Below are 11,111 nucleotides of genomic sequence, written 5' to 3' on the forward strand. Positions count from 1 at the left end.
CTTTCTTTCTTTCTTTCTTTCTTTCTTTTAAAGTTTTTATTGGGTACAAAGGACAAAAAAGATTAAAAACACTGAACGTGGTAAATCGTCTTTGACCGACATCTCCGTCCATATTGTACATTAATTACATACAATATATCTGTTAAAAATAACACAAAAAACATACATATGGCTCCTGGGAGGATCCATAGCACAACAAGAAGTAAAGAAACACCAGGAGAAGAAGAGACTCTAAAAATATTTGATGGTAAAAACCAACATGACAAATACTGGTTAAAACCTACAAAATTATTAAAAGAAGTCTACAAAAATTGAGAACCTAGCTTTCGTTGGCAAACTGCCAACTTCCTCAGGGCTGTAGTTCAATATATCTATATACAACTGTACATTTCTGGTCTCTTATCTTAACTTATCTCTTTGCTGTGACCTCCATATTTTTTTTCCCCTCCATCTATAAAATTTATTCCGTATTTGATAAAGTTCTGTTTCTTCCTGGTTTTTTAATCTTTTGGTTATCCTATCTAATTCTGCGCAATACATCATTTTCTTAATTAGTACTTCCCCACTCGGCACTTCCATTGCTTTCCATGTTTTGAGCAAATAGTATCCTTGCCGCCGTAACCACGTGAATAATTAGATATGCGTGATCTTTATTTACATCTTTCTCTAGTATTCCTAATAGTAATGTCTCAGGTTTGTATTGAATGTTTTGCTTAGTCATTTCTATTGCCCATTCCCAGACCATACGCCAGTACACCTGTGCTTCTCTACATGTCCACCATACATGAAAGAAAGTGCCCCCCAAAGATGCTTTTTCAAGGGGTACCTGGACTTCCTTGATTCCCCCCCCCCTTGAAGAGGTTTTGCTTCTCATCCAAGGAGCTTCTTCAGTTCTGGCTGAAGGGTGGGGAATAGAAAGATTTCCTACCTTCCTTAATATATAAATATTCCTTCGCATAAATCCTGCCCTTCCCCACCCTGGTTGCAGGAATTGGGTATGTCTAGTCTAGAGAAAAGAAGGACCAGGGGCGATATGATGGCCGTCTTCCAATATTTGAGGGGCTGCCACAAAGAAGAGGGGGGGGGGTTCCACCTCTTCTCCAAAGCGCCTGAAGGCAGGACAAGAAGCAGCGGATGGAAACTAACCAAGGAGAGAAGCAACCTGACAGTGAGGACAATTAACCAGTGGAACTGCTTGCCACCAGAAGTTGTGAATGCTCCAACACTGGAGGTTTTAAAGAAGAGACTGGACATTTGTCTGGAAAGGTTGGTGAGCTCTAGCATAGACAGCTTGTGAATCTCCTGGGACTAGCACTGATGATGTTACGTAGTGGGGTCATGAAAGGTCTGTAGGAAAACAGCCAAGCTCAGAAAGCACCAAGAGCCCCACAGCCCCCCCCCTCCACCTCCTCCTCTTCCTCCTCCTCCTCTTCCTCCTCCTCTTCCTCCTCCTCCTCCTCCTCCACCTCCTCCACCTCCTCCTCCTCTCCGCAACACCCCCACCTCCATTCTAGCACTGAGGATGTTGCCTAGTTGGGTCATGAAATGTCTGCAAGAAAACTGCCCAGCTCAGGGAGCCCCCAGGACCCCACAGTCTTCCTTCCTTCCTTTCTTTCTTTCTTTCTTTTTTCCTTCCTTCCTTCCTTTCTTCTTCTCCTCCTCCTCCTCTCCGCAACCCCCCCTTCCATTCTAACACTGAGGATGTTACCTAGTTGGGTCATGAAATGTCTGCAAGAAAACTGCCCAGCTCAGGGAGCCCCCAGGACCCCACAGTCTTCCTTCCTTCCTTCCTTCCTTCCTTCCTTCCTTCCTTCCTTCCTTCCTTCCTTTCTTTCTTTCTTTCTTTTTTCCTTCCTTCCTTCCTTCCTTCCTTCTCCTCCTCCTCCTCCTCCTCCTCTCCGCAACCCCCCCTTCCATTCTAACACTGAGGATNCTTTCTTTCTTTCTTTTTTCCTTCCTTCCTTCCTTCCTTCTCCTCCTCCTCCTCCTCCTCCTCTCCGCAACCCCCCCCTCCATTCTAACACTGAGGATGTTCCCTAGTTGGGTCATGAAATGTCTGCAAGAAAACCTCCCAGCTCAGGGAGCCCCCAGGACCCCACAATTCAACCCTGAGCTACAGATATTGTCCTTTTATTGTGCTAAATGTGCCCCTGGGTCTTCCTGGCCCCCCCCTGAGATCAGGACCCCCCCATTCGGGTCCAGGGGCAGCCTGGGGGGGGAGGGGGCTCCAGAGGGATCGGGGGGGGGAGGCTGGCTGCTGACCCCTCTGCTGCTTCCTCCCGGCGCAGGTCTTCAAGCGGCACAACCCGGGTCCGGCGGAGGAGCAGGAGATGATGGAGAACCTCTTTGACTCCCTCTGCTCTTCGCTGATGCTGAGCTCCAACCGGGAGCGCTTCCTGAAGGGGGAGGGGCTGCAGCTGATGAACCTCATGCTCAGGTGAGGCCCTCCTGCGGGCGGGCGGGCGGGGGCGCCCCTCACCCCAGGCACGGGCGGCAGCTGGGTCCCCGGGGAGCCTCCCTCCCTCCAGAGGCTGTGGGCGCTCTAGGCTTTTAAGAAGAGATGGGGCAGCCGTTTGGCTGGAAGGGTGTAGGGTCTCCTGCTTGAGCAGGGGGCTGGACTAGAAGACCTCCAAGGTCCCTTCCAGCTCTGTTATTCCGCATTCTATTCTTCCTCCTCTCATTCTCTCCCTCCCCCTCCCTCCCTGACTCTTATCTTCCCTCTCCTCCCCCACCCCTCTTTCTCCTGGGCCAGCCTTACTCAATGTCTGCCAGAAAACCACCCAGCTCAAAGAGCACCAAGGACCCCACAGTTCTCCTCCTCCTCCTCTTCCTCCTCCTCTCTGCAACCCCCCTCCCTTCTAGCACTGATGATGTTCCCTAGTTGGGTCATGAAACGTCTGCAAGGAAACCATCAAGCTCAGAGAGGACCAAGGACTCACATTTGTCCCCCTTCCTCCTCCTCCTCCTCCTCCTCCTCCTCCTCCTCCTCCCTCCCTCCCACCCTCCCTCCTCCTCCTCTTCACAAACCCACCTCTTCTAGCACTGATGATGTTTCCTAGCTGGGTCATGAAACATCTGCAAGAAAACAGCCCAGTGCAAAGAGCACCCAGGACTCACAGTTGCTCCCCTTCCTCCTCCTTCCTCCTCCTCCTCCTCCCCCTCCCCATCATCCTCCTCCTCTTCATAAACCCACCTCTTCTAGCACTGATGATGTTTCCTAGTTGGGTCATGAAACATCTGCAAGGAAACCACCCAGTTCAGAGAGCACCCAGGACCCCACAGTCTTCCTCCTCCTCCTCCTCCTCTTCACAAGCCCCCCTCCCTTCTTGCACCGATGATGTTATTACCTGGTTTGGTCGTGAAAGGTCTGCAAGGAAAGCAGCCAGCTCAAGAGAGCAGCGAGGGCCCCTGCGGGCAGAGTCACGTTGCTGCTGTTCAAAGGAGCTGCCAGCTGCCCTCAGAGTTTGTGGCAGGTGCTGAGATGGCAGCAAACCCCCCCCCCTTGCCTCCTACGTGCCCCCTCTCCCCCCACACACTTTTGTTTCCACACCCGTTTGTGAAGAGGATGCATCCAGTGCACACCCTTCGCCTCTGGCTTCGGAGTTCTGTGCAACACCCAGAGCTGATGTTGAGGCCGATGGGACGCCAGAGACCCCAGACCCAAGATACATACATGCATGAAAGCCCCCTTTTCCTCCCCCCCTTTCACGGGGGGGGGCAGGACCGAGCTCAGCCCTTTCTCGCTCTCAGCTTTGCTGACGGGGAGGGGGCTGTGGGGAAAGGGGGCTCCAAGGAGAGCGCTCTCTTCCTGCAGAGCAAGCCTGGCTAATGCAGCAGCAGCAGCAGCAGGGACCTGAATAAATAACCAGAAAGCATGGATTATTTTATTTGGGGGGGGGCGGTGTGTGCTGAGTTTTCTTTAGGCTAATTAAAGCCCCTCTGCAAGGGAGGGGGGGCAGAGAAGAGGGAGGGGCTTCTTGGATCTCCCTGTCCTTCTCTCCTCTGGACTCAAGGCTGCTCTCTGTGGCCCGGCAGAGGTAATTAGCCAGAGTCCTGGAGCCTCCCTGCCTCTCCCCATCCATCCACCCCCTCCTTTTCTCCCCAACCCCCATTTCCGTCTCACTCGGGGGGTTACGCCACGTCCCACCACCTCCTCCATCTTGGCCAAGACCGAGTACAGGTCCTCCCGTATGGAGGTTGTGGGCGCTCCATCTCCGCAGGTTTTTAAGAAGAGACTCGGACAGCCGACTGTCTGAAACGGTAGAGGGTCTCCTGCTTTAGAGCAGGGGGTACGACTAGAGGACCTCCAAGGTCCCTTCCAGCCCTGTTCTGATTGGTTGGGTGATTGAGCAGGGGGGTGGACTAGAGGACCTCCAAGGTCCCTTCCAGCTCTGTTCTGATTGAATGAGTGAGTGATTGAGCAGGGGGTTGGACTAGAGGACCTCCAAGGTCCCTTCCAGCCCTGTTCTGATTGGTTGGGTGATTGAGCAGGGGGTTGGACTAGAGGACCTCCAAGGTCCCTTCCAGCTCTGTTCTGATTGAATGAGTGAGTGATTGAGCAGGGGGTTGGACTAGAGGACCTCCAAGGTCCCTTCCAGCTCTGTTCTGATTGGTTGGGTGATTGAGCAGGGGGTTGGACTAGAGGACCTCCAAGGTCCCTTCCAGCTCTGTTCTGATTGATCGATTGGGTGATTGAGCAGGGGGGTTGGACTAGAGGACCTCCAAGGTCCCTTCCAGCTCTGTTCTGATTGATCGATTGGGTGATTGAGCAGGGGGGTTGGACTAGAGGACCTCCAAGGTCCCTTCCAGCTCTGTTCTGATTGATTGAATGAGTGAGTGAGTGAGTGAGCAGGGGGTTGGACTAGATGACCTCCAGGGTCGCTTCCCTCCCAGCTCTATTCTGATTAATTGATTGATCCCGGTGACTTTCCCTTCTCCCAAGCCCTCCCCCCCCTCTTGGTCAGTGTGAGTGTCCAATAAGGTTCAAACCGCTTGTCCCCTGCCTGGGTCCTCGGATCGCTCAGCCGTTGTGTCCTGGGGCCACTTCCGGTTCCTGTCATCCCCTCCCCCTCTATCCCCCCACCCTCCCCCTCCCCAGGCTTTATGGCAGGAAATTGTACCACCTGCCTTGTCGCATCCGTTAAGCGAATCCTTACAGCGCTTTGAGTCAGAGGCACGGCCGTTAAGCGAATCCGGCTTCCTCCATTGACTCTGCTCGTCAGGAGGTCGCCAAAGGGGATCAGGCGACCCAACCGGGACGCCGCGACCCTCGTTAAGTACATGCCAGTGGCCAAGCCGCTGAACTTGACCGCCAGGAGGCTGCAACGGTCGTTAAGTGTGAAAAAAGATCATGTCACCTTTTTTTGCCCCCCAGTGCCGTTGTAAACAAAGCGCTGAAAGTCGAGGAGTAGCTGTATAGGGTTTCCTGCTTCAGCAGGGGGTTGAACTAGAAGACCTCTGAGGTCCCTTCCGACTCTGTTCTTCTGTTCTTCCTGCGAAAGCTTTTGCAGAGGCGCATAAATCTACTCGTTCCGTATGTTCGGTACGGCTGGCCCGTCCGGCAGCGCCTGGGCAGCCAGCAAAGGCCTCTGCACAGGTCAAAGGAAGGCAGGCTAATGGCTGGGCAGCAGGGATCCCCCTCCCCAGCTTCTCTCTCTGTCCCCCCCCCCACCAGCCCAATCCATCCTGTTAGTTGGGAAACATGGCCTGAATTTAAAAACCCAGCTGGTGCCTTCTCTTCCGCAGGGAAAGGCTTCCCACGTCACCCGCCAAGAGATGGAGGCTGCCTTTTTATCTTAGGGGAGGAAAAGGAAGGAGGAGGAGGAGGAGGACTGTGGGGTCCTTGATGCTCTCTGAGCTGGGTGGTTTCCTTGCAGACGTTTCATGACCCAACTAGGGAACATCATCAGTTCTAGAAGGAGGAGGAGGAGGAGGAGGAGGAGGAGGAGGAGGAGGATGGGGTCCTTAGAGGTCTCTGAGCTGGGTGGTTTCCTTGCAGACGTTTCATGACCCAACTAGGGAACATCATCAGTTCTAGAAGGAGGAGGAGGAGGAGGAGGAGGAGGAGGAGGATGGGGTCCTTAGAGGTCTCTGAGCTGGGTGGTTTCCTTGCAGGCGTTTCATGACCCAACTAGGGAACATCTTCAGTGCTAGAAGGAAGAGGAGGAGGAGGAGGAGGAGGAGGAGGAACTGTGGGATCCTTGGTGCTCTCTGAACATGGTGTTCTAGGGAACATCCTCAGTGGTAGACGGGAGTTTGTAGGGAGGAGGAGGAGGAAATTTTGGGCCCAGTTGTTGTAACACGAGGACCCCCTGTGCCATTTCCGACCAATGCCTCTCCAGTCTCGTCTTGAAAACCGTCCCAGGTTGGAGCACTCACAACTGTTGGGAGTGAAGCCGTTCCCACTGATTGACCATTAGGACACTCCAAATTGGGGCGTCAATGCAGAAATTTCTTTTCATGAGCCGCTTGGCGGGATGTTTACCTAGCAGAATTGGATCCCAGGCCCTGTTTTCCAAAGCAGCCCCCTTTGGCAAGTGTCTCTCAAGGCAGAGAGCTTGGGTTAGGACAGGGGTGGGCAACGGTGACCCCCATTACCCCCTGGCTGGCTCAGGAATTCTGGGAGTGGAAGTCCACAGCTCCTCACAAAGGCCAGCCTGGCTCTAAGTGATTAAGATGAACTGCCTGCCCTCGGGTAGTACAAATATTTCAAATTAAAAAAACCAACCTTGGACAGATCGGTCAAACCATCTATCGATCTCTAAAAGCCCGAACTTAAATTGCCATGAATATTCCAGGGATCAGCTCCTTGCAGCTGCCTGAGCACTGATCAATATGCAATTGCTTCTTCCAAAGAAACAGAGACCTTAATTGCAACAGGAGCGGTGGGTGCTCCCTGGCTGGAGATTTTCAAGAAAAGATTCGTCTCGGAAGGGAGGAAGACTCCTGCCTTGGACAGGGGGTGGATTAGAAGGATAGAATAAGAAATAGAATAAGAAATAGAATAAGAAATAGAAATAGAAATAGAATAGAAATATAGAATAGAAATATAGAATAGAATAGAATAGAATAGAATAGAATAGAATAGAATTAATAATAGAATAGAAATATAGAATAGAAATATAGAATAGAATAGCATAGAATAGAATAGAATAGAATAGCATAGAATAGAATAGAATAGAATAGAATAGAATAGAATTAAGAATAGAATTAAGAATAGAATAGAATAGAATAGAATTAAGAATAGAATAGAAATATAGAATGGAATAGAAATATAGAATAGAATGGAATGGAATAGAATAGAATAGAATTAAGAATAGAATAGAGTAGAATAGAAATATAGAATAGAATAGAAATATAGAATAGAATAGAAATATAGAATAGAATAGAAATATAGAATAGAATAGAATAACAGAATAGAATAGAATAGAAATATAGAATAGAATAGAAATATAGAATAGAATAGAAATATAGAATAGAATAGAAATATAGAATAGCCTAGAATACAATAGAATAATAACTTTATTGTCACTTTGAATGTACACTAATCAGCATACATTAAAATGAAATTTTGTTGCCCTCAGCTCTCAAAAGGTCACACCTACAATATACACTACATAAATATGACATACATACATACATATGTACAGAATTATGCATATACCCACAATTCTGTATTTTTTCAAGGTCCCTTCCGGCTGTAGGATCCAACTTTGTTTAGCCTTTTAACTCGTTTCATTTTCAAGATGGGGCAAGCAGGCTTGGAAACAGAAGAACAGAGTTGGAAGGGACCTCAGAGGTCTTCTAGTCCAACCCCCTCTTTCTCTCTCTGTGTGCGTGTGTGTGTGTGTGCGTGTTTGTGTGTGTTGGGAGAGGACCAGAGTAAATCCCGGTTCCTCGGTTCCAACAGGCTGCCCTCCGGAGCTCTGAAAAGTTAAACTGGCTAAACGTACTTGGGATAGATAAGCCATCCGACAAAAATGTAAAAACAAAAGTCGAGTAAAAGATAGAATGGATACAGGTGGTCTTCAACATGCGGCCACAGCTGAGCCCCAAATTTATGTTGTTAAGTGACAAATCTCTGCGCCCTTTGACGACTTTCCTTGCCACATTTTTGCATCACGGTCCTTGCCACCTTAGCAACACGGTCGTTAAGTGAACCTGCCTCCTCCCCCATCGACTTTGCTTGTCCCGAAGGTCGCAAAAAAGGGGGGACCACGTGACACCCCCCCCCGGGGACGCTGCGACCGTCATAAATCTGAGTCGGTTGCCCAGCGTCCTGATTTTGATCACGTGACCCTGGGGACGCTGCGACGGCCGTAAGTGTGAAAAATGCTCCAAAGTCGCTTTTTTCAGTGCCCCTGCAACTCCGAGCAGTCACTAAACGAACAGTTATAAGTCGGGGACTGCCTGTAAAGCTCCAGGGTGAGAGATTTATTTTTTTCTCTCTCTTTTGAGACATTCATTAGCCTTCTGGCTAGGAAGGAAAAGCAGGGCCTTCCTTGTGAAGGAGCATAAAGGAGTTCTGGAGGCAAAAGTCCCTTTTTCTCCGGCAGGAAACACACAGCCCCATAAGTGGGGGAATTGAAATGGGGGGGGGAGTTTAAGGGGGTGGGCAGGGGCATTTGGGAGGCTGACCTTTCCCGTCCATTTCCAGCATAGAAAGCAGGCCAGCCGGAGGGCTGAGAAAGGCCGAGTCCACCGAGACGTTCTATGGACAGCTGGACTTGAACCCAGGGCAACTCTGACCTGCCTTCATGAGTTGTTGGCTGGTTAGCCTGCTTGCTTGCTTGCTCATTTTTGCAATATTTGTAGGCTGCTCCACCTCTCACACGCACACACGCAAACACAAAATCCTGCAGAAAAGATTATTTGTTCTCTAAACAAGCCAAGAGAAGAAGCGCATAGATTCGGTTGAGGGAAAAGCAGGAAATGGCTCTGAAGAGACATAATTATAACCAGGTCCCTCAAAGGGATCCCTCTCAAGGGGGCTAGAAAAAGTAAATGCTTACCATACACTAAACAAACTAAATTACACTAGACTAAATGGAATGGAATAGAATAGAATAGAATAGAATTATGGGTTAGAATAGAATAGAATAGAATAGAATAGAATAGAATAGAATAGAATAGAATAGAATAGAATAGAATAGAATAGAATAAATATTAGAATATAGAATAGAATACATATTGGAATATAGAATAGAATAGAATAGAATCGAAGGAGTGGAGTGGAATGGAATAGAAAAGAAAAGAAAAAAGAAAAAGAATAGAATAGAAAAGAAAAAAGAAAAGGAAATAGAACAGAACAGAATAGAATAGAATAGAATAAATATTAGAATATAGAATAGAATACATATTGGAATATAGAATAGAGTAGAATAGAATAGAATATAAGGAATGGAGTGGAATGGAATAGAATAGAAAAGAAAAAAGAAAAGGAAATAGAATAGAATAAAATAGAATATGTGGAATGGAATAGGCTAGGCTAGAATAGAATAGAATATAAGGAGTGGAATGGAATAGAATAGAAAAGAAGAAAAAGAATAGAATAGAAAATAAAAAAAATGGAATTGAATAGAATAGAATAGAATATATGGAGTGGAGTGGAATAGAATAGAATAGGATAGAAAAGGAAATAGAAAAGAGAATAGAATAGAATAATAGAATTGAATTGAATTGAATTGAATTGAATAGAAAATATGGAATGGAATGGAATAGAGCTGGAAGGGACTGTCATAAATATGAAACATTCCTCTTTCTCTTCCTCCTCCTCCCCCTCCTCCCCTCTCCTCCCCCCCCCACCTCTGCAAACTCCTCCTCCCTTCTAGCACTGATGATGTTCCCTAGTCGGGTCGTGAAACCTCTGCAAGAAAACCACCCAGCTCAGAGCACCAAGGACCCCACAGTCCTCCCCATCCCCCACCCCCTTTCTTCCTCCTCCCCCTCCTCCTACCCCTGATGATGTTCCCTAGTTGGGTCATGAAACGTCTGCAAGAAAACCGCCCAGCTCAGAGAGCACCAAGGACCCCCACAGTCTTCATCTTCCCCCTTCCCGGCCATGCCCCGGCTCATAGGCCCGTCTCTCCTCTCCTCCGCAGAGAGAAGAAGATCTCCAGGAGCAGCGCCCTGAAGGTCCTGGACCACGCCATGATCGGGCCGGAGGGGGCCGACAACTGCCACAAGTTCGTGGACATCCTGGGCCTTCGCACCATCTTCCCGCTCTTCATGAAGTCCCCCAAGAAAGCCAAGAAGGTGGGCACCTCCGAGAAGGAGCACGAAGGTAGGAGTTCCTCCCCGCTCGCCCTTCCGCTCTTCCCGGGACAGGCGCCCTCAAAAGGAGGGCCTGATTCTGCCACGCCCGGTCAGTTTCTCCTCCCCTGGGCAGAGAAAGCCGGGAGGCAGCTGGGCTGCTCCTCCTCGTAGTTCTAACTCCCTCCCTGCTCACTGGGTGTCTAATTAGCTCCGGCATCTGTGCCCGTCTGCGCCCGAGGTTTGAAGCTGTCTCTTTGATGCCAGCTCTTTGGAAAGAAGCCATCAGCCCACCTCCAAATGTCACCTCCAAAGCAGTATTTGTGCCTCCCAGCACTGAAGTGTGACATGAACATCAGGCAGCGCAGACACAAATTGCGGGTGGCTCCGTGTTGCGTTCTTGCTTTCCTTCCGCTGAGTCCCCAGAGGTGGGTGGGTGGGGTGGGGGAACATCCAGGTTTCTGCGTCGGCAGCCTGAACAGCTGGGGATTTCAACCCGGGTCGGTCACGAGGAATAGCGAGGCTGGGGCGAAAGGCGGTATAGGGACGCCTCCCTGGACGGGTGTTTTCAGAAACAGGCCAAAAGGTGTGTGATTTGTTGCACTGGGGACGAAGTGGGACACAAATTGTTCGCCTAGGGCCCAGGGGTAGGCAACCTTGGCTCTTTTATGACTGGTGGACTTCAACTCCCAGAATTCCTCAGCCAGCATGGGGGAACTACGGCCCCCTCATGACTCGTGGACTTCAACTCCCAGAATTCCTGAGCCAGCATGGGGGAACTATTGCCCCCTCATGACTCGTGGACTTCAACTCCCAGAATTCCTCAGCCAGCATGGGGGAACTAAGGCCCCCTCATGACT

General features: G+C 49.5%; 1 protein-coding gene across 1 annotated transcript in view; it reads left to right on the plus strand.

Moving 5' to 3' along the window:
* CTNNBL1 (catenin beta like 1) overlaps positions 1 to 10,282 on the plus strand; it is a gene marked incomplete at both ends in the record, with an annotated part of 41,656 nt that extends 31,374 nt beyond the window's left edge. The window contains 2 exons of the mRNA XM_015829249.1: positions 2,289 to 2,437; positions 10,101 to 10,282. Coding sequence (XP_015684735.1) covers positions 2,289 to 2,437; positions 10,101 to 10,282 — 331 coding nt within the window. The remainder of the gene's footprint in view (positions 1 to 2,288; positions 2,438 to 10,100) is intronic.
* Positions 10,283 to 11,111: the final 829 nt, after the last annotated feature.

This window comes from Protobothrops mucrosquamatus, unplaced genomic scaffold (genome assembly GCF_001527695.2).
Source record: "Protobothrops mucrosquamatus isolate PMUCROS unplaced genomic scaffold, P.Mucros_1.0 scaffold5694, whole genome shotgun sequence".
NCBI classification, from domain to species: Eukaryota; Metazoa; Chordata; class Lepidosauria; order Squamata; family Viperidae; genus Protobothrops; species Protobothrops mucrosquamatus.